The 23,593-nt window shown below is 31.8% G+C and overlaps 2 protein-coding genes and 1 long non-coding RNA gene across 3 annotated transcripts; 2 read left to right on the top strand and 1 right to left on the bottom strand.

Annotated features, from left to right (window-relative positions):
- Positions 1-5,443: 5,443 nt before the first annotated feature.
- LOC116004044 lies at positions 5,444-6,646 on the bottom strand. The gene has a single exon (XM_031243985.1). The coding sequence runs from the start codon at positions 6,644-6,646 to the stop codon at positions 5,444-5,446; it is 1,203 nt and encodes a 400-aa protein (XP_031099845.1).
- A 3,189-nt stretch (positions 6,647-9,835) lies between these two features.
- LOC116004265 (60S ribosomal protein L30) lies at positions 9,836-11,902 on the top strand. Its single transcript, XM_031244240.1, has 5 exons — positions 9,836-10,004; positions 10,138-10,243; positions 10,847-10,948; positions 11,440-11,508; positions 11,613-11,902. The coding sequence occupies exons 1-5, from the start codon at positions 9,984-9,986 to the stop codon at positions 11,651-11,653; spliced, it is 339 nt and encodes a 112-aa protein (XP_031100100.1). The 5' UTR covers positions 9,836-9,983; the 3' UTR covers positions 11,654-11,902.
- Positions 11,903-13,083: 1,181 nt separating this feature from the next.
- LOC116003637 lies at positions 13,084-19,432 on the top strand. Its single transcript, XR_004094686.1, has 2 exons — positions 13,084-13,283; positions 19,186-19,432. It is a non-coding gene; the product is annotated as an uncharacterized LOC116003637 (long non-coding RNA).
- The last annotated feature ends 4,161 nt before the right edge of the window (positions 19,433-23,593 follow it).

The raw sequence follows: 23,593 nt of genomic DNA on the forward strand, positions 1-23,593 counted from the left end.
CAAAATCTATTCCCCACATTAGTTTGAAGCTTTTTCTAAGTTCTTTATGGGCCCACCATTTTATTATCCTATATTTTAATTTTTTAAATTATAAATTCATTTTTAAATTCATTTCTAATAAAAATTAAACATTTTTAATTATTTAAGCATGAAGTTTTGACATACTGCCAACATTAATTTTTTTTAATAAAAATAAATTACAAAGCAATTAAAAATAAATTAAAGTACATAAAATAAACTAAAAAGTGATTAAGTTAATTCCCGTTGTTGCTCCATATGTGCTCAACCAAGTCCGCACGAAGTTGATGATGCAATTGCGAGTCATGTAACTCGGAATTTCTTTGTAAACTAGTTTTATACGCGCATTGCGCGAATGAGTTAATGCCCAATTTTATATTTAAATAAATATTTGAAAGTATATCAATGCAAGATTATATAGGAGAAGTTTATACATGGGTAATTGAATGTCAATTTTTTTATTTAAATATCTAACTCAAAGTATATGAATCCAAGATAATATAGAAAATTCATTATAATTATTACTAAAATAAATGTTTGCAACCTTGTAAAATCGATAGTCTAAAAATGATAGTCTAAATAAATACTACTTTTAATTTGAATTTTTCTAAGTGTTCTTAATTCTCTTTTGAGTAACATTGCATTGTCTTCATCTTTACTATTTGTTCTCTTCCTTTTTGTTGGTAGTGTGTTATTTGCAATTCGGTTATTGTTGGTAGCATAGATGACAACGTCATGCAATGAGATTATGATATAGGAGTATGGACTTTCCTTTAGGTGTTCTGCTTGGGGTTCATTTGGTTTAACCATTATTGTTGAATGAGTTATTGTGGATGGAAAGAAATCCCTATTTAAGAAAAAAGATTAAATAAATTAATAAAAATTTGAAAATTTAAAATATTATGTATTAAAGATATTAAAAGGTAGTTTCTCGCTTCAATTTGCTGGGTAATGGGTTATTTGAGTACTTTCATTGTCAACAAATCTCCCAAGTAGTTAATATGATTGGTTTCAAACTATTCTTTTTTATTTTTTTCATGGTATTAAAGAAATACATATGTATCATTTTTTGGTGTAACTACTAATTTATTTAATTAATAAGAGTAAAATAGAGTGATTCTCGCTTCAATTTGCTGGGTAATGGGTTATTTGAGTACTTTCATTGTCAACAAATCCCCCAAGTAGTTAATATGATTGGTTTCAAACTATTCTTTTTTATTTTTTCATGTATTAAAGAAATACATATGTATCATTTTTTTTGTATAACTACTAATTTATTTAATTGAATAAGAGTAAAATAGAGTGATTCCGCTTCAATTTGTTGGGTTATTATTTGAGTACTCTCTTTGTCAACCAATCCCCAAGTAGTAATATATTAGCTTCAAATATTTAATTTTTTTCATAATATTAATAAAATACTTGGTAAATAAATATATAACATTATTTTGTATATAACTTTGATATTTTATTACTATAACTTTGTACAAAAATAATGTATCTTCAGTACAAAAATAATGTATCTTCAGTACAAAAATAATGTATCTTCAGTACAAAAATAATGTATCTTCAGTACAAAATAATGTACTTTTTATTTTTGGTCCACACAGCTGTGTGGACCATGTTCATACAGTAATTTGCCTACAAAGTTCATCCGGATCCTTAGGCCTTCCCCAATAGTTGCAAGCTTTTTCTCATTTTTTTGTGGGCTCCAACATCCACCTCATCATCCACTATCTCACTCAATCACAAAATCTATTCCCCACATTAGTTTGAAGCTTTTTCTAAGTTCTTTATGGGCCCACCATTTTATTATCCTATATTTTAATTTTTTAAATTATAAATTCATTTTTAAATTCATTTCTAATAAAAATTAAACATTTTTAATTATTTAAGCATGAAGTTTTGACATACTGCCAACATTAATTTTTTTTAATAAAAATAAATTACAAAGCAATTAAAAATAAATTAACTATATTCAATAGTATAACACAATTTTTGAATCTATATAACAAAATTGTGAATATAGAATTCAAAAATTATGAATATGAGTAATGTAATTTTTATATTGAGATTTAAAATTGTGAACATAAAATTTTAAAATGGTGAACATAGAATTTTTAAATTGTGAACATGTGTGTCCATCTTACAAAGTTCAATCATTATTGCATGGACCATGGTCCACACAACTGTGTGGACCAAAAATAAAAAGTACATTATTTTTCTACTGAAGATACATTATTTTTGTACTGTAGGTACTTTTTTTAGGGTACATTATTTTTGTACTGTAGGTACATTATTCAAATAATGTACCTACAGTACAAAAATAATGTATCTTCAGTACAAAAATAATGTATCTACAAAAATAATGTATCTTCAGTACAAAAATAATGTATCTTCAGTCTAGTACAAAATAATGTATCTTCAGTACAAAATAATGTATCTTCAGTACAAAAATAATGTATCTTCAGTACAAAAATAATGTATCTTCAGTACAAAAATAATGTATCTTCAGTACAAAATAATGTACTTTTTATTTTTGGTCCACACAGCTGTGTGGACCATGTTCATACAGTAATTTGCCTACAAAGTTCATCCGGATCCTTAGGCCTTCCCCAATAGTTGCAAGCTTTTTCTCATTTTTTTGTGGGCTCCAACATCCACCTCATCATCCACTATCTCACTCAATCACAAAATCTATTCCCCACATTAGTTTGAAGCTTTTTCTAAGTTCTTTATGGGCCCACCATTTTATTATCCTATATTTTAATTTTTTAAATTATAAATTCATTTTTAAATTCATTTCTAATAAAAATTAAACATTTTTAATTATTTAAGCATGAAGTTTTGACATACTGCCAACATTAATTTTTTTTAATAAAAATAAATTACAAAGCAATTAAAAATAAATTAAAGTACATAAAATAAACTAAAAAGTGATTAAGTTAATTCCCGTTGTTGCTCCATATGTGCTCAACCAAGTCCGCACGAAGTTGATGATGCAATTGCGAGTCATGTAACTCGGAATTTCTTTGTAAACTAGTTTTATACGCGCATTGCGCGAATGAGTTAATGCCTAATATTTATATTTAAATAAATATTTGAAAGTATATCAATGCAAGATTATATAGGAGAAGTTTATACATGGGTAATTGAATGTCAAATTTTTTTATTTAAATATCTAACTCAAAGTATATGAATCCAAGATAATATAGAAAATTCATTATAATTATTACTAAAATAAATGTTTGCAACCTTGTAAAATCGATAGTCTAAAAATGATAGTCTAAATAAATACTACTTTTAATTTGAATTTTTCTAAGTGTTCTTAATTCTCTTTTGAGTAACATTGACATTGTCTTCATCTTTACTATTTGTTCTCTTCCTTTTTGTTGGTAGTGTGTTATTTGCAATTCGGTTATTGTTGGTAGCATAGATGACAACGTCATGCAATGAGATTATGATATAGGAGTTATGGACTTTCCTTTAGGTGTTCTGCTTGGGGTTCATTAGGTTTAACCATTATTGTTGAATGAGTTATTGTGGATAAAAAAAAGTTATTATTGTGGATAAGGAAATCCCTACTTTAAGAAAAAAGATTAAATAAATTAATAAAAATTTGAAAATTTAAAATATTATGTATTTTAAAGATATTAAAAGGTAGTTTCTCGCTTCAATTTGCTGGGTAATGGGTTATTTGAGTACTTTCATTGTCAACAAATCTCCCAAGTAGTTAATATGATTGGTTTCAAACTATTCTTTTTTATTTTTTTTCATGGTATTAAAGAAATACATATGTATCATTTTTTGGTGTAACTACTAATTTATTTAATTGAATAAGAGTAAAATAGAGTGATTCTCGCTTCAATTTGCTGGGTAATGGGTTATTTGAGTACTTTCATTGTCAACAAATCCCCCAAGTAGTTAATATGATTGGTTTCAAACTATTCTTTTTTATTTTTTTCATGGTATTAAAGAAATACATATGTATCATTTTTTTTGTATAACTACTAATTTATTTAATTGAATAAGAGTAAAATAGAGTGATTCCGCTTCAATTTGTTGGGTTATTATTTGAGTACTCTCTTTGTCAACCAATCCCCAAGTAGTCAATATAATTAGCTTCAAATTATTTTAATTTTTTTTCATAATATTAATAAAATACTTGGTAAATAATAAATATATAACATTATTTTGTACTATAACTTTGATATTTAGTTACAAGATATTGTAAAAAGGAATAATGTTCAAATTAGCCACTGAACATAATCCGAAAGTACAATTAGGCCACTGAACGAAAAAAATGTGCAAATAGACCATTGAACATTCCAAATGCATGCAATTTCACCTGATATCAGGTTACCTTCCATTTCATCAGGTTGCCTGCTTACATGGATGGTGGGTTGACATTTTAAAATATTTTTGTAATAATAAACTTTAAAATTAAAAATTTAAAATTAATTGAAAATATTAAAAAATTAAAATTAAAAAATATTTAAAATATTAAAAAAATATTTTTAAATTTTTAATATTAATTTTTAATATTCATTAAATAATAAACTTTAAAAATAAAAATTAAATAAAAATATTAAAATATTAATATTAAAATATTAAAATATTAATATTAAAAATATTTTAAAATTAATATTTTTTATTTTTTATTTTTTATCTTTGTTATTAAAAAAATATTTTAAAATGTCACATCACCATCCATGTAAACAGGCTATCTGATGAAATGGAAGGTAACCTGCTATCAGGTGAAATTGCATGCATTTAGAGTGTTCAATGGCCTAATTGTACTTTTTTTTTCGTTCAGTGACCTAATTGCACTTTCAAATTACGTTCAATGGCTAATTTGAACCTTATTCCTTGTAAAAATAAGATAATGGACAATAATGTAATGAATATCAATTGATAAATTTGAATGTAAAGAATCTTTGCATGAGAGAAAATAAAGATAATATAACTAATGACGTTATTTTTCTTATTTAATTTAATATTTTGATAATGAATAATTTTTTTCAAATAAAGGTATTGTAGACACATAATTCTAAATTAAAGAAATACATATGTATCATTTTTTGTTGTAGCTACTAATTTATTTAATTTAATAAGAGTAAAATAGAGTGAGAAACTTAATTATGTCAAATTTGATTGAGATGAGGTTCGAACCTAAGACCTTTCTTATAGAAATTAATAGGTAAGTTAAAAGTTAACGGAATGTTAACGGAGAAGAGAATATTTAACGGAAAACTTAACGGATAATTATAAAAGTAAGGTTAAATTAGGTAATCTCTATTAATAATATTAATCTGAATTATCTTAACCATTTATTTGATTAAATAATTCATCTGAACCATCTATTTAATTAAATAATTTGACCGCCATTTTTTCTACCCATTTTAGGTCTAACTCTCTTTGGCTCTTATTAGTATAGTAGATATTGTTGAAACTCTTCGGTTGAGCCTTGTGATGCTTGTGTCGTTGCTACATCTTCTTCGTTCACCCAATTACTTACGTTGTCACCTTCATCCTCAACAATCATGTTGTGTAAAATAATGCAAGTATACATTATTTCTCTCAAGTTTTCCCGGTACCAAAATCGTCCAGGACCTCTAACCATTGCCCATCGAGCTTGTAACACCCCAAAAGCCCTCTCTACATCTTTTCTTGCAGCCTCTTGTTTTTGTTTAAACAATATTCTTTTAGGATCTACTGGACATGGAAAACTCTTCACGAACATCGACCATTGTGGGTAGATACCGTCTGTGAGATAATAACCTCTTTTGTAGTCGGTACCGTTCACAGTAAAATTAACCTCCGGTGCATATCCCTGCAAGACATCATTGAATAAAGGTGATTGATTTAATACATTGATATCATTCATAGCACCTGCGACGCCGAAGAATGCATGCCATATCCATAAGTCTGTTGATGCGACTGCTTCTAGCATAATGGTTGGAACTCCATGATCGCCTCTTGTAAATCGACATTTCCATGCCACCGGGCAATTTCGCCACTCCCAATGCATGCAATCAAGACTCCCAAGCATTCCCAGGAAGCCATGTTTTTGCTCATGCATGTGAAGCAATCGGGCAGTGTCTTGGGCATTTGGTCTTCTCAAGTATTGAGCTCCAAAAACATCAATGACACATCGGCAGAAGTTAAATAAGCATTCTACGGCGGTTGTTTCACCCATGTGTAGATACTCATCCATTGTGTCAGTTGGTGTGCCATATGCCAATTGTCGAATGGCCGCGGTAATCTTTTGTAGTGGTGATAAACCCATCACTTTAGCAGCACTCTCTCTTTGTTGAAAATATTCATAATGACTTTGCAATACATTGACAATGCGTAAAAATAATTCTTTCCTCATTCGAAAACGCCGACGAAAGATGTCTTCATGGAACACCGGCTCATCAGAGAAGTAATCCGTGACTAAACGATTGTGGCCTGACTCATGGTTCCGATCAATATATCTCCGTCTCTTTCTCGATTGGGAAGAATTTTGACGTATTTCGACTATCTTTTGAGTCACCCACATCATGCTTGCCATCATTTGTTCTTCAAATTCCTCATCACTAGTATCATCATCATCCATGGGATCCCAATTAGGAGGGAATGATGACATTTTGTAATAAGAAAATTATAAATATATGTAGAAGTGTAGTAAAATGTACACTAACATACACACATATATATAGGCACAAAAAAAGTTCTGTTGCCGTAGCTATCCGTTGGACACTGGAAATGTAGGCTACTGACCAAAAGCAATTTGATGCCATTTTGATATCATTTTGATTCCATTTTGAACAAAAGCACTGCAAAAGTATTTTGATTCCATTTTGAACAAATACACTGCAAAAGCATTTTGATGCCATTTTGATTCCATTTTGAATAAAAACACTGCAAAAGCATTCACTGGAAAAGCTACATTTGATGCCATTATTTTAAGATAGCTACAAAAGCACTACATTTTAAGATAGCTACTGACCATTATTTTTTTTAAAGATAGATACTGACCATTATTTTTTTTTTGATGCTAGCTACTGGACCATTATTATAATACAATATTTAAATTATAATAATACTTTAAATTTGCAATAATTAAAATTATAATAATTAAGATAGCTACTGCATTTTTAAATTATAATAATACTTTAACATAGCTACTGCATTTTTAAATTATAGCTACTGCATTTTTTTTAAGATAGCTACTGCATTTTTAAATTATAATAATTTGCAAATATTAAGATAGCTACTGCATTTTTAAATTATAATAATACTTTTAACATTGCAATAATTAAAATATAATATATTAAAACTAATACAAGAACTTAAAATTACAATAATTAAAACTAGTAGAATTTAAAAACTACAAATACAAGAACTTAAAATTACAAGAATTTAAAACTACAATTAAAGTTTCAAACGTTTTTTAATTTCTCTACAATATGCTAGGTGTGTAGCAAGTTGGTCCTCCGTCATCTCCGACGTGTCTTTCATCAATATATTATATTGTTGAACCCGAAGTTCTTCTTCCTTCCTTTGATCACGTTCCAATTTCATTTGCAAATGTTTTTCAAACATTTCCGTTTGTTTTTTTAACACTTCTTTGAAATCATCTTCATCATTATTGCCAGTGTAGCGCTCTTTAGCTTTTCGCTTCGTTGCATCTCCCCATTGGTCGAGGAAAAATTTCTTCGCTACCGCCTTCATTTCCTTGAGAGCTACCGCCTCTACTTCCTTCTACACTACCTCCTACACTTGCGCTAGATGTTTGATTGGTGGATGATTTACTTAATGAGGCTTGGCGAGCTACAAATGATGGTTGCCAGCTTGGAACGTCTTTGCAAATGGCCCATACGTGTTCGTAGCCAAACTTGTCTCGGCCATGTTTTACTTTATATTCTTCCGTAGCACGAACAATAATATCGGCATCGCTAGCACCACTAGGGCGCATTCCTTGTAACCTACAATAAATAGTATGAAAGTCATAGGTTAATCTCTTAACTAGAGTCCAATGTGACTTTAACCTATCGGCATTTCTTTTTGGCCTATCATTTCCCACATTGTCGTTGTAATACTCTTCAACACGCTTCCAAAATCTTGGACCACTTTGCTCATTGCCAGTTTTTGAATCTTGTGAAATCGTGTAATAAGAGCGTGCCAACATCTTGTCATCTTCAATGCTCCATAATGTTCGACGACTACTTCCTGTGTTGGTTGGTGGTGGAATGATTGTTACATCATTCTCGGCTTGTGTGGATAATGGGGGAAATTGCATGTTGTCGGGCAATTGAGAACTTTGCATGCTTCCCGAAAATTGGCCACCTTGAATGCTGAACGGAAATTGTGAAGCTTGTCCAATTTGAGAATTTTGAAAAATGGTAGCAAATTGTGGAAATTGAAAGTTGGGTGGAATTTGAGTATTTTGGACTTGTGGAAAAAATGAATAATTTGGTGTGGAACTAAAATTTTGTGTAGATGGTTGGGAAGAAGAGAAATTGAGTTGTGAAGTACTAAAATTGGGTTGAGAAGAAGAAAAATTAGGTTGAAAATTGTGATTACTTGAATTGCCTTTATCCATTGTTGTATGCAAAAAAAAAACACAATTGCTTTGAAAGGTAACAATTGAGAGAGGAATGAATTAAGAGTAGAATAAATTGAGAGAGGAATGAATTAAGAGTAGAATAAATTGAGAGTAGGAATGTAGGATACAAAGTATGGAAGATATAGTATTTATATAAAAAATAGTAATTAATAATATTTAAAAAAAAAATAAAAATGGCCGTTGCCATATTGGCAACGGCAAAAAAAATTCCAACCGTTGCCATATTGGCAACGGCCGGAAATTTGGCCGTTGCCATTGGCAACGGCAAGAAAATAGCCGTTGCCAATGGCAACGGTCAAATCTGAGAGTGGCCGCCCGTGCCACTCACGCGCCCGCTGGTTGGCTCCCAATCAACATCACATTTTTTTTTATATAAAAATTCTGACAGTTTAGGGGTTGTTGCAGGAGAAATATATCTCCAAAATGCAACAACCCCAATATTTAAAGTCCAATGAGTTGAGATTTTATTTCTTAGAATTTGTGCCCAAGTCCACTATTGTGGAGAGCCTTAGCATAATTTGGCAAATTATGCTGTGGACCCAGGTCCACCTTGCAAGGTGGACCTGGGTCCAAAACTACGTCATTTTTTTTATAGTAAACATATTGCTGAATATAGAGTTGTCCAAAAATGTGTGAATATAGAGGTTTCAAAGTGTGAAATAGAGTATAGGAATCGTGAATGTACAGTTATGATTGTGTGAATGTAGAGTTGCCCAGAAATGTGTGAATGTGAAGGTTTCAAATTGTGAATATAGAGTATAGAAATCGTGAATGTAGAGTTATGCATGTGTGAATCTGTAATAGAGTTAAGAAGTTCTAGCAACTTGTAGCCTTGTAATGTGTGAATGTGAAGTTTTCAAGTTGTGAATATAGAGTATAGGACCTGTGAATATAGAGTTTTGAATGTGTGAATGCATAACAGTGGTAATATAGTTACTAAACATATAATTTTGTAATGTGTGAATGTGGAATTTACAAAGTGTGAATGTAGAGTATCATATAATCATGTAATGTGTGAATGTAGAGTTTACAAAGTGTGAATATAGAGTATAGTGTATGTGAATATAGAGTATAGTGTATGTGAATGTAGACCCAGGTCCACCTTGCAAGGTGGACCTGGGTCCACGGCATAACAATTAGCATAATTTGCCTAAAATTTGCAGGCCAATTGGGCTTCTGAAAGGTCTGGAAATCTCTAACGAGCCCATAGCTCTTCTTCCTTTGGCAAAACCCTACTCCTCCTCTCAATTCAGTGTCATATACTCGAATTTCCTTTTGCATTTCAGGGTCGCCTCTCCGCCGCAATCGGCTAGCTTGCTTGTTCCAATCGCCCCGTCTTAGCCAAAGCGCCACCATGGTTGCAGCCAAGAAGACCGTAAGCCTCCTTTCATACCTTCACATATGCACACATTTATCTCTAATGTTCTGCATATAGGGATTTGTATTTGTATAGTTGTTACTGTGGACAATGTGGCTTACTGATTTTGGTTATGTCTGATGATTTACAGAAGAAGACTCATGAGAGCATTAACAATAGGTTAGCTCTTGTTATGAAGAGTGGAAAATACACATTGGGATACAAAACCGTCCTCAAGTCCCTCAGAAGCTCGAAAGGTACTGTTTTTCGCTATATATATATATATATATATATATATATATATATATATATATATATGTACACTGAGTAATTTTTTTTTTTCTGATAACAGTTAATTGGAAGCTGATAGTTGCATTTTGAATCTTAGTTAAGTTAGACTATTATAGGGTTGCTTATGGCAATAAATTAAGGGATGCAAATTTTGTTATTTTGAATTTAGTTACCTGCTACTACGAATGTTTAGATTGGTTGCCATGGAAGCTTTCAGTGTTTCTGAGTGCTTTGTGGTGATGGAAAAAATCGATTGTAGATTTTTCCACTATTTCTTAAGTTCAATTAGATGGACTATTTGGCTTGCTTATCGGCAATACATTAAGAGATGCAAATTTTGTTATTTTGAATTTAGTTACCTGCTACTATGAATTGCGTTTAGATTGGTTGCCATGGAAGCTTTCAGTATTTCTGCGTGCTTTGTTGTGATGGGAAAAATTGATTGTAGATTTTTTCACTATTTCTTATGTTATTATTACAACGTATATTAGTGAACTATTCTGGAGGAACAGACATGGGTTTCCAGTTATGGTCTGAATGCCTTTCTGCATTTTTTAAATTGTTCTCAGGGAAATTGATTATCATTTCCAACAACTGTCCTCCACTCAGGAAGTCTGAAATAGAGTACTATGCTATGTTGGCGAAGGTTGGTGTTCACCACTACAATGGAAGTAAGTCCATATGGTCCTAAAAAAATCTAAATAGTACTTGTTCTATTAATTAGTTTGCACTGATTTTTAACGAGCTTTGTTACATTGTATTGTCTCGTTCTGTTCTTTACCTTAGGACTCATAGTGATCCTTGCAACCTGTTTTTTGTTATTGTACCTGTAATGGTTGTTCAGTTTTCAACTGTTCCTGCTAAACATGCTGTGCTTTGGTTTGAATCTGAATAAATGGTCTTTTGGAGGAAGAAATGAGTCAGTTGATCAGTCTTAACAAATGATAAACCAGTGATGTTCAAACTACAACAAAAGTATTGTAGTAATAGTATTTCAGTATAAGAAATGATAAGGACATGAAGCTTGGATAGTTATGTTATTATTATTGATAGTACTTCATTTCCCTTTTTGGGTATTGCTCTTGAGATTCGCATTACCATCTGCATTGAATATTTCATTGGGTAAGACCATAGGAGTCTAAGAGACATGCTTTTGTTTCAGACAACGTAGATTTGGGGACTGCTTGTGGTAAATATTTCCGGGTATGCTGCCTCAGCATTATAGACCCTGGTATGTCTGCAGCTATAAATTATTTTTGTCAATATGCCTTGAGTTATTGAGATTGTATCTGATGTGTGTGTATTTTTTAAAATTCTATTTACTTGTACCTTCAGGCGATTCTGATATCATCAAGAGCATGCCGGGCGATCAGTAAGACAGGAATGGATGGTCAAATTTCTGCTGGCAGTGATGTTTCTGTATTTCTCAAGAAAAATGAAAATGTCATTGTTTGCAAAATTTTCCAATCTATTTTGGCATTGTTCAATGAAAAAAACATGTTTCTGTTATAACAACCTGTCTAGTATGGAGTGCTATTTTTATTTTCCTGTTCCTATGTTCATTCAAAATACCTTTTTAACCTCCCAGTTCCCGGACTTAGTTTTCAGATACAGTATTCTCTTAATTTCCCGTTCCTATGTTCATTCAAGATACCTGTTTAACCTCCCAGTTCCCAGACTTAGTTTAAAGATCCAGTATTCTCTTAAAAAAAATGCTTGAATATGATGAAACGGGACGGCTAGGGTGTTTTATTTTGGGCAGTTGATTTTTTTTTTTTAAATTAAAATTATTGATTTAATCCTTACATAATAGAGAAGTTCAAGATATAGATTTGGATGTGTTCAATTAATGTTTCTTGTTAAATTAAGTATTTACTTTAATGTCTTTAATACTCCGTACATATTGAGTGAATTTTCTTTTTGGTCTTAGACTTATAGTGGTTATGTCAATTTTGTGGTGCGTTTGGTTGATAGGTTTAACTATTAGGAATGAGTATCAAAGTCATTGTTATTGTTTGGTTAATAGATTTTTAGAACACTACTATAGGTTTTGATTAATTCTTTAATTGAAAAACCTATTTCTTAATAAAATAATAATTTCATTTCATTATTGCCACCTCCTATAACTATTTAGATTTTTGTATTTATTTATTTATTTATTTTGTTCATATTGGTGCTTTGGATGTATTTATATTAGAACCAATTGTCTCGATTTTTTGTTCTTGTATTTTTAAAATATTTATTCCCATTATAGGATTATATATAACCAAACAACAATACTATAATCATTTTGCCAAAGGTGGCGCTCCCTAGTGAGAGGTCACAGGTTTGATCCCCAGTAGGGATGTTGGCTCGTTGTGCTTCAGTAGTAGGTTGATAAAGTATGTATGTATGAACAGATACTACTTTGTAACAGAGTCAATAGTATTCAAAAAAAAAATATAAATATTGATAATCATTCTCATTCTACTCTACTACCAAACATGTAAAATAGTTTAACCAAAACTCATTACCATTATTAAGTATTTGATTCCGATTCTGATTCCCATTTGCGAACCAAACACACCCTTAGTCATTCGTAAAAAATTTGCCATACTTTGGACACCTTTATTGTGACAAGGACAATTTTGGTCCTCCGTCTGTATTTCCATTAGAAGATTGTCTTAGAGGAGGTAATTGCGTCAATTCATCTTATCTCCTTCTTCCAGTATTCTAGATTATCGTTCCATCCTATCTCCTTCTTCCAACCTTCTAGAGTGTCATTCTTAGCCCTCGCTTACAGTTTACACAAGAGACGAACTTAGACCTAACATTCGAACACCAAATTGGACTCCAATCATACAAGTCAAAGACCAAATGCTAAGCAAATCCTACCATTCGAAGACATAGTTCACAGAGAAGAAAGTGTAACCCATTCACTTAAAACCCAATTTGAAGCAAACCTAGCCATTTCGAAGGGAATAATGACGACGGATTCTGGCAGGCAAAGCGAGAACAATAACTTAGGTACAATTTATTCTAAGTCTGACTTATATTTGTATGCGTGATAGGATGTAGAATAGGTTTGAATGGTTGTATGTATGTTGTATGAGTTCTCTGTGTATTGAAAGCAATTCCTTTATATATTTATGCTCTCTAAGTCCACGTTGCTTTAAATAATCTGGGGTTAGTGTTTCCATGTGCAGTTGAGGGTCCATGTGTTGTGGGGTTGTTGTTTCACTTTTATGAAATGCAGTAGATGTATTCATATAGGCCTGTCTAATAAATGTTTGTTAGCTTATTGGATTAGATGGTATGACTAGTTGATAACATCAGTTGATTGTAAAGAGGTGTTTGATAAATTAGCTGATAGTTGATATCCGATAGCTGTTTGGTATAATTTCTTTTCAAAAAAAGCTAATTGAAAAAGTTGTTCTGAGCAACTTTTTAAATTTTAGCATTTTGGAGCAACAAAAAGTTGATTAATCAAACACTTATTTTGATTTTTTAACCAAGTCAAACATGTAATAGTGGTCAAATAAGCCAAAATTATCTGATAAGGTAACTGTGTTACCAAACATGACCATAGTGTGGACCACATGCATTTCTTTTTTCCATTGGGGACCACAATTTTGTTCTGATGCACAAAAAATGTATTAAATTGGGCCATTTTTGTTTGTACCGGAAAAACCACAATGGACTGATGGAGAGTTCATTCTGCTTCTTTAATGTATTCCCAACAACTTAGATGTTTTTTATTGCCTTTTTTCCAGTGCCTTTATTGTAGTTTATTGTATTTTTTTTTTTTAAAAAAAGAGGGTTCATTTTATGTCTTAATGTTAGTTAGTTAGTTTTTTGTTTTTTGTTTTTTGTTTTTTTTTTTTTTTTAAAAAAAGAGGGTTTTTTTTTTTTTTTAAAAAAAGAGGGTTTTTTTTTTTTTTTAAAAAAAGAGGGTTTTTTTTTTTTTTTAAAAAAAGAGGGTTTTTTTTTTTTTTTAAAAAAAGAGGGTTTTTTTTTTTTTTTAAAAAAAGAGGGTTTTTTTTTTTTTTTAAAAAAAGAGGGTTTTTTTTTTTTTTTAAAAAAAGAGGGTTTTTTTTTTTTTTTAAAAAAAGAGGGTTTTTTTTTTTTTTTAAAAAAAGAGGGTTTTTTTTTTTTTTTAAAAAAAGAGGGTTTTTTTTTTTTTTTAAAAAAAGAGGGTTTTTTTTTTTTTTTAAAAAAAGAGGGTTTTTTTTTTTTTTTAAAAAAAGAGGGTTTTTTTTTTTTTTATTTTTTTTTTTTTTTTTTTTTTTTTTTTTTTTTTTTTTAGTTTTTTTTTTGTCCTTATGAAATAGATGGATGAAATAATAGTGATCAGTTTATATTGAAGCTAAGACATAGTGGTTGCCTTAAGGGTGCGTTTGAAAACCCGGAAAATGATTTTGGAAATCATTTTCCGGGTTATCAGTGTTTGGGTAGAGGGAGAAAATGGAAGTCAATGGAAAATAAGGGTGTGGTCAATAGAAAATAGAGGAGGTTTTTCAAAAAGTGACTTCCCCTTTGTTTGGGGGAAGTCATTTTCCATTTGCAGCAGTGGAGCAATCAATCACCCCATCGTTGTCGCCGCCACCACCACCACACCACCCACCACCACTACTCCCACACCGCCCCCACCCACCACCACTTAATGGATCTTCGTTATGTTGGGCCGCATCATCCTCCCCTTCTTGAAAATGATTCGACCTCGAATCTTATAAGCACTGTCTTCGATCCCTGGTATCACTTGAAATGGGTCACTATAATTGTTTCCTCTATCAAATGGAATTATTCTTAGACTTTCTTGTTTCTTCCACCAATGATGCTTTAAGGATGTAGTGATGGACCTTGTGATGAGCACACTATGGACCCTTATTGGATTCCGTGTGTGCTGGTTCCTATTATTCTCCCCTTCTTGAAAAGGATTCGCCCTCGAATCCAAATCTTCAATGAAAGACAAATAAGCAAGCTCACTTTGTGCTTTATCACGCTCATGTAACTTCTTCATGGGATGCTTGATACGAGTTGTTGTGATGAGCACACTATGGACCCTTATTAGATTCCATGTGTCCTGGTTCTTATTATTCTCCCTTTCCTGAAAAGGATTTGTCCTCGAATCCAAATGTTCAATGAAAGACAAATAAGCAAGCTCACTTTCTGCTTTATCACGCTCATGCAACTTTCTCTTAGGATGCTTGACATGAGTTGCTCCAATTAACTTTATCCTTCTTTTCTCTTGCTTACTATACTTTTTAGTTACCAAGAGAGGCTGCACTTTGGCACCTTGGGCTGGTCCTTTCAATTGTATCACTGATTGTGGTCCCTTTGTTTGGCTACAAACTGAGTTAGAGGATTGGAGTGGCGACTCCAATTCCACACGTGGAGGTTCCACTTTGATCTCTTTGATTTCTTCTTTCTTCAAGGCTGGTATGAGAGCTTGCTTCAACCTCAAGTGGATTTCTTCTACTTGTTTTGGAAGGAGAGGCTTAAGCATATGTTTAAATCCATTGTAGGTGACATTGCATGTGTAGTTGAGTGCAATATAGTAAAAATGTCTATCATGTTGCCATGACCTTCCAAGCAAAACATGTGCAGTACGCATTGGCATAATATCACATAGAACCTCATCATAATACTTGCCAATACAAAAAGGAATAAAAGCTTGTTTAGTCACTCTCACATCCCCTGAATTGTGATACCCGAGATTTTTGCTTCCATTTCCATCTAGTTGAAATTCCAAAATTATCCCTAATTCTCTTCCAATATTTATTTGGTCCCTGATCCATGTTCATTGAAGTCTACTCTCATGTTCATATCCATTGGAATTACAAACTCTATTCATTTGGACCAACTAGTTGTTAAACTACCTAGAATATTATTATAATTATAATATTTCTTTTCTTGAATTAGGTGATATATATGTATAAATTAATTTTTAATATTATATATACTTATATACGTATGTATGGTATGATGTGTATATATATATATATATATATATATATATATATATATATATATATATAAATTATATAATTATGCATGTGTTATGATATATATAATATATATGTATATAAATACGATATCTATGTGTATATATGTATAGATAGATGTGTACGTTTATATCAACATATATATTTAAGTGTGAACCTATATATTTGTATTAATTATACAATTAATCTATACAAACCATGATTTATTTATATATATATATGTGTGTGTTAGCCGTATATATGATACATATATATATATAATCCATATCAAATCAAGATTCTTTATCCTATCAAATTATTATCTTTTTTATTATCATAAATCTCTAGATTGGGAGTTACAAGAGAGTGATTGAGAGTTTTTCAAATTAGTGATTCTATCCTATTTATTCTCATTCAAAGGGGGGAGTATTTATCTAGTCTTCCTCTCTCCTCCTTCTCTTGGCCGAAGAAAACATCACAAACGAAAAAAAATTCTTCTTCTTCTTCTTTCTTTTGATTGAAATCCATCTTGGGAAGCAAAGTCTTGATAAAGGTGGTGGATCAAATCAACAAGGGTTAGAAGAGGATTTTCTAGGGTATACCTACAGTTTCCAAGTAAGTGGATTTTACTCTCCTTGCTTGCCCTTTAATTTTAGGTATTGTTCTACTTGGTGGATGAGATTTTATGTATGATCATGTGTTGCTCTTATGAGGAAATTGTTAATTTGTTTGATTACCCAAGTAGTTCATACCACCTTGATTTCAAGAAAATTTTTGAAATATCTTTATTAAAACTCTATTTTATAAAATTCTTTTATATATGTGTGTACTGATACGTATGTGTGTATATTCTAAATATCTATGTATATATTTGTATGTTTAAGTATACATACGTGTACACTATGTGGATAAAAAAAATATAAATATAAATATATATATATATATATATGTGTGTGTGTGTGTGTGTGTGTGTGTGTGTGTGAGATTCTGTGTGCGTGTGTTCTTATATATATAAAAAAATATATATATATACTTTCTTTTATTAAAAATATGTACGTACGGTAGTTTATATATATATATATAAATATATATATATGATTGCTTTGCTATATACGTACGTATATATATATATGTCTACTATATACGTATGGTGTGTATCTAAAAGTATATATATAATTAGTGTATGTGTTTATGAGTACGTATTATAGTTATTATAAAAAAAATATTTATTTATTAAATTTTATGTAGTACGGTAGTGAAAAAAATATTTATTTATTAAATTTTATGTAGTACGGTAGTGTGTAAAAAAAATTATTTATATAGTTTATTATATATAAGTACGTACGGTGGTTTATATTTAAAAAAAATAAAATAAATAATAATAGTAATATTATATGATGCCGGTGCCGTAGATAGTAGTATGTACATAATCTTATGATATTTATTTATATTATTATTGTTAAGAGTTTATTAATGAATGACGTAGGATTGATTTATTGGAAATATGTATATATATTATAATACTCATGCAATATTTATTGGAAATATGTATATATATTATAATACTCATGCAATACAAGTATATAATATGTATATATATTATAATACTCATGCAATACAAGTATATTTTGTAATGGTATTGAGTAATGCTCATGCAATACAAGTATATTTTGTAATGGTATTGAGTAATGATTGTTTTACGTTAATTATGTATCTATATTATAAAATACCAATTGTGTGATATGTAATCATAAGTAAGTCTTATGATTTTTATGAAATTATTGCAAAGGATGAAATGTGACAAAGTGTTGATTTTAGCTTTCTTGTGAAATTTGAGTTGGGTTGGCCCAAGTATGAATTTANAATATGTATATATATTATAATACTCATGCAATACAAGTATATTTTGTAATGGTATTGAGTAATGATTGTTTTACGTTAATTATGTATCTATATTATAAAATACCAATTGTGTGATATGTAATCATAAGTAAGTCTTATGATTTTTATGAAATTATTGCAAAGGATGAAATGTGACAAAGTGTTGATTTTAGCTTTCTTGTGAAATTTGAGTTGGGTTGGCCCAAGTATGAATTTATTTTTATAAAATTACTATGGAACCTATGAGCAAGCTTTTATGCTAAGTATGGATTTTTTTTCCTAAAAATATTACTTTGAAAGATTGAGAACTAAGGTGTTGTGAGCAAAGTGAGGTTTTTAACCAAAGTATTACCTTGCAAATTATTATTTTATTTATGATGCTAAAAAGTATTCAAACTAAATATTTTTCAAGTTATGGAAGCTATGTGAAATTGGGAATATTTGATTGGAATTATTTTATGAATTGAGGAGTGCCCGTAAGGAACAATCCTCGGGTGCTAGGGCACTATGGTGTGTTCTGTTGAGATGGGTCTGTGTACCCTAATTTCAGGAGTAGTTAGTAGAAACCTTATCCTGGCTACTAGGGCTGGTAACTTCTCGTTGAGGCTTGGAATCCTCATTCGGGGGTGTGCACACTTAAGGTTAGAGTCCGGTTTCCATTAGAAATGGGAAATGTGTAGAGTGTTCGGTTGTGTGGGAAGCACCGTTCACTAGGGCCTAAGAATAAAGGACCTTGTCCCATTTATGTGTGATTGATGTGCTTCCATATATATATATTTTGGTGGTGTGCAAGTGTGGCACAAATATAAAGTTTATAAGAAAATTTTATAAGTGATGATATTGTGAAAAGTTCTATATGATTACTTTACCTTATACTTACAAAATTGAAATATTTTTAATATGGCATTGCAGCCCAAGTTGAGCAATTGGTAAAGTATTTTCCCTTATGAAATTATTAAAAATTATTAAAATTATTTTTATAGGGGCAAGCAGTCCCTTACTTAGCATGTTATGCTAACCCCTTACTTTCTTGTTATGTTTTGAAATCTCTAAATGAGTAACAGGTGATGTAGAAATATGGTGAAGTATGCTGATATGAGAGCGATAGAATGTGATGCTTTGGAGGATTTAGAAATAAATGTTATGAACATTAAGAACTTTAATATGTGTTATGTTGTTAAAGACTACGTTGAGGATTGTAATTTTTTTTTTGTTTTGCTTTTATTTAAGTTAGCCTTAGCACTTAGGTATTGTGGTTGCCTAAGTGTGGCGGTAATGCTCTCAATAAGATTTTGAAAAGCTTCCGCATTCTAAGTTTTGTTTAAGAATTACTTAATTAATTGGTGAAAATGAGAAAAAAAAAAGGCCGTTTTTGGGGGTGTTACATGAATCAATAAGAATATATGGTTGGGCGTGATCGATAAGAGGTAATTTAAGGTAGTCCACCATGGCTGCACTAGCCAAAGTCATACAACGATTTGAGTTGATAATGATAAGGCACCCCTTTCCATAAATGTTTCCCCTAGTATAGAGTGGCAGTTGCACTTGCTGATGGTGTTGCTCCAGATTAGTTATTCGAGTGCTTAACCCTTCCATGGCAAATGCTAGAGCATCTATTTTTTTGTCTAACGTCTGAGGTGGCTTTGGAACCTGTTCAACCATCTTATCAAATTGATGGCTCCTAGAACTAACCGGCAGAATTTATGATAATATGGTGGTTGTGAGGTGTGGGTTTTCATTGATATTGGGTGAGAAAAATTAGAAAACTATTGTGAGATAGTTTTTCAAGAAACTCAAGAACAAATATCAAGATTCAAGAACACAATCAAGAATGCATGAATTTTTTTGGGGGGTTTTTTTTTTTTTTTTTATGTATATAGAAACCAAAAGTAAGATAGGAATGATGCGTTTTTTTTTAAATAAAACCTAGGAAACCTAGGGAACCAAATTTGTAATGATTATGAGATAAACCTAGGCTCTGAATACCAAATTGATATGAACCTAGTCCAAGGTTCAAGTAAAGATGGAGTATTGTCCTAAGATAGCTCCCAAAGTAAGGATAGAGATGGATCGAAATACCTTAGACCTCACGAGAAACCCTTAGTCTCGAATCCTCAAAGACTTAGAAAAATCTCATTGTAGCTTCAAGTATCTCGATGATGCAATCTTCAATCAACTAGAGTCGGATCTAATATCATTCGATTCAAGAACGAGTCCACAAACCTAAATCTAAGGTTGAAGAAAGGGAGATTGATTCGAGTCCACGAACCAATTTGCTAGTCGAGTCCACAACTAGCCACTAATTAAATCCACAATTAGCCATAAGGTATCTTACACAAGTGTAAAGAAAAATTTAAGAATTTTATTTAATGAAAACCGTGGTTTAGACTGATATGATTGTGCCCTATTTATAGGTATAGGGGATATCATTATAATCCTAAATACAATGGGAAAAAGAATCCTAAACCTAATCTAGAAAGCAAGTAAATATAGCCATATTTAGAAAGGGATTTAAGGAATCCTTTCTAAATACAAACTAGTGTTTTCTCTTTCATGCCAAACAATTTAAAATAATGATGACCAAAAATAATGGGGTTGATTTGGGCCTAATTTAATTCCCAAAATCAGCACTTAAACAATTACAAAAAGCCTTGAGTTCTTCATCTTTTGCAATTGGGCTTGACTTGAGTTTCCACCATCTTTGAACATAACCAATGAAGAGTTGCCTTAATTGTTTGGACTTGAGCCTTGTGATTGGCCCAATTGATACACTTAATGGATCTTCGTTATGTTGGGTCGCATTGAGAACACCTCAAATGAATACAATAACAAAGAATAAATCCACAATACAGCAGTTCCATAATAGATACTCAACCCAAGCACAAGTTCAACTGAACAACACAAGTGAAACCAACCAATCACCAACATCACATCACTCCCTTGGAGTGACCCCAAACCAAGGTACATAGGATAAGATCCAAACTAAAACCACCAAACCATAACACCAATGTCATACCACAGAGGCATAAAGCCTGACCACAGCGGCACATGGTGCCCATTACCACAGAGGCACAAAGCCCAACCACAGAGGCATAAAGCCCAACCATAGAGGCATAAAAGCTCATTACCATAGAGGCGTAAAACCCAAATAACTCCTCCCATAACAACAAAACATATAGAGCCATATTTCGAATAACCACCTTCCAAAGGGTACACAAGACTCAAGAAGTCAAAGAGTTACTCACAAGAGCTCATAACAAACTTAGGTTTATTCCCAAAGGAAATACTCATACCAACAATACTCAGATTCAGAACATGAATACAGGACATGCTCAGAACATTAGCCAAAGAATTAAACAACAAATACTCGATCAATAATACAAGATAACCGACCAACAATCATGAACCAATACTCAACAATTAGGGTAGCATACTCAACAACATATACAGAACATACTCCAGAATCAAAGGTGAAACAACAGAGTCAATAGACCACAAAACAACCATTGGAACAGAAAAGGAAAACGAATTGGAGGAACAAGCTGGTAGAACACACCAGACCGCCAACTCACCCCACTCTCACTGACAGAACGACCCGGCGGAACGCCATAGTCTGCCGCTCCATTCCGCGAGAAGGAGGCGAAATAACCCCGTGGAACCTCTTGGTCCGCCACTCTACACCGTCGTCACCTTGCGGAAGACCCCAGCGAGACACATTATACCCCTGAGATGCATCGCAAGCGCAACCCCAAAGCACTGATCCCAGACTTAGAACAGAATACACGATAGCTCATTCCAGCACCCAGAATATCATCATATTACACATTTCAGAGGCCAAATAATACATGTAATCCATAACCACAAATACTCGTACACATCAAGATTGTAGGATAATGAACACAAGTCCATAGATCCACAATATATGCTCAACAATCCAACAAATCAAAGGTTAAAACCAAAGATATTCCACAGGATTCCACAACACCAAATCATATACATATATTCAAGAGTGAAGATAGGTTTTAGTGTAACATGGAGGATTACCTCTTAAAGCTTAATGATCCACAAGCAATCACCAATCCTAAGCTCAATCCATCAAACCTCCATCACCACCTTGGTCATCTTGACCCAAGAACACCCCAAAGAAAACCATAAGAAGCTTATAGAAAGACTAGGAAATTGTAAGATAAAATGCAATCTAAATAGGGACTAGCACTTACCCAAGCACAATAAATCCTAAAAGAGTAATCTTGCTTGAAACCTTGCTAGGATGAAAGATGGTGTGAATAGGGTTTTAGGGATGAAGAAATGGTGTGAATCTCTTGTAGGAGAAAGAAGAAGACTAGGGGAATTATTATTAGAGAGTTTTTATATAGATCCTCAAAAATCTATGGCAAAAATTTGTGTGAGACCGTCTCACCATGAGACGGGTCGGGTCGGGTCGATATGCGAATGTAACACTTATATGCACAAATGTCATACTTATATGCTCAAATGTAATACTAATCAGTAATAAAATTTTTGTTACTTATAAGGGTAAATGTAATACTTTTAAGGGAAAATACAATACTTTTACATTTCGATTTAAAAGTATTACATTTTTCCACAAAAGTATTATATTTTCCCTTATAAGTAAGGGGCACTTGTCAACATTACTTATTATGAAAAATGTATTACTTTTTCTCTAATAAGTAACAAAAATTGTATTCTTGATTAGTGTTATATTTGAGCATATAAGTATGACATTTGCATGGTGCCTTGACCCGACCCGACTCGTCTCACGAATAAGGATCCGTGAGACGGTCTCACACAAGTGTGACCCAAAATCTATACATACACTATGTATGTAATATTAGGGTGATTAAATGTAATATGGGCTCTCACATAAGGGATGGGCTATATCCAAATCTAGAACTAATTCAATTAGTATAAGGCTTGATTCTTCAAAGATTGGGCGAATTAAATATTCAATTTATTATAAGGGATGAAAAAGACCCAAGTGGTATCCCTTACAAAGTTAAATTAGGGAATTGGGCTTTCTTAACAATTGGATGAACTAGAATAGGAAATATATTCTTATTTAAAGGAACCGGGCCCAATTAATAAAATTAACCCCACGGTAGGAAGAATTATTGGGGTTCAAGGCATGATTTAAATCCGGGGTATCACAGACTTGCCAAGAGATAGATGAAAGATATTGGAGGCCACATGACTTGGACAAGTGCAAAGTTTATAGATAAGGTGAACACTGATGATGGAATGAAGATGAGTAAGAAGCAAGCCTATAGGACTGTGAGAAAAGCAAAGACAGTTATTGAAGGAAATGCTATTGAATTTTTCAACAAGATATGGAGCTACTAAGCTAACCCAAGGGCTACATGCATTGTGAAGCTAACTTATTAGATGTATGAAGGAAAACCTAGATTTCTTAGGATGTACAAATGTTGGGATGCTTTACAAGGAGGTCTACAG

This window comes from Ipomoea triloba, chromosome 14, assembly GCF_003576645.1.
Source record: "Ipomoea triloba cultivar NCNSP0323 chromosome 14, ASM357664v1".
In the NCBI taxonomy this organism is placed as follows: Eukaryota; Viridiplantae; Streptophyta; class Magnoliopsida; order Solanales; family Convolvulaceae; genus Ipomoea; species Ipomoea triloba.

Bases quoted from the DNA above. Each gene is read 5' to 3' on its own strand.
- LOC116004265 (XM_031244240.1), top strand. From the start codon at position 9,984: ATGGTTGCAGCCAAGAAGACC. The intron at 10,949-11,439 runs GTAAGTCCATAT...CTTTTGTTTCAG, and splicing joins TGTTCACCACTACAATGGAA to ACAACGTAGATTTGGGGACT. The intron at 11,509-11,612 runs GTATGTCTGCAG...TTGTACCTTCAG, and splicing joins CCTCAGCATTATAGACCCTG to GCGATTCTGATATCATCAAG.
- LOC116004044 (XM_031243985.1), bottom strand. From the start codon at position 6,646: ATGTCATCATTCCCTCCTAATTGGGATCCCATGGATGATGATGATACT.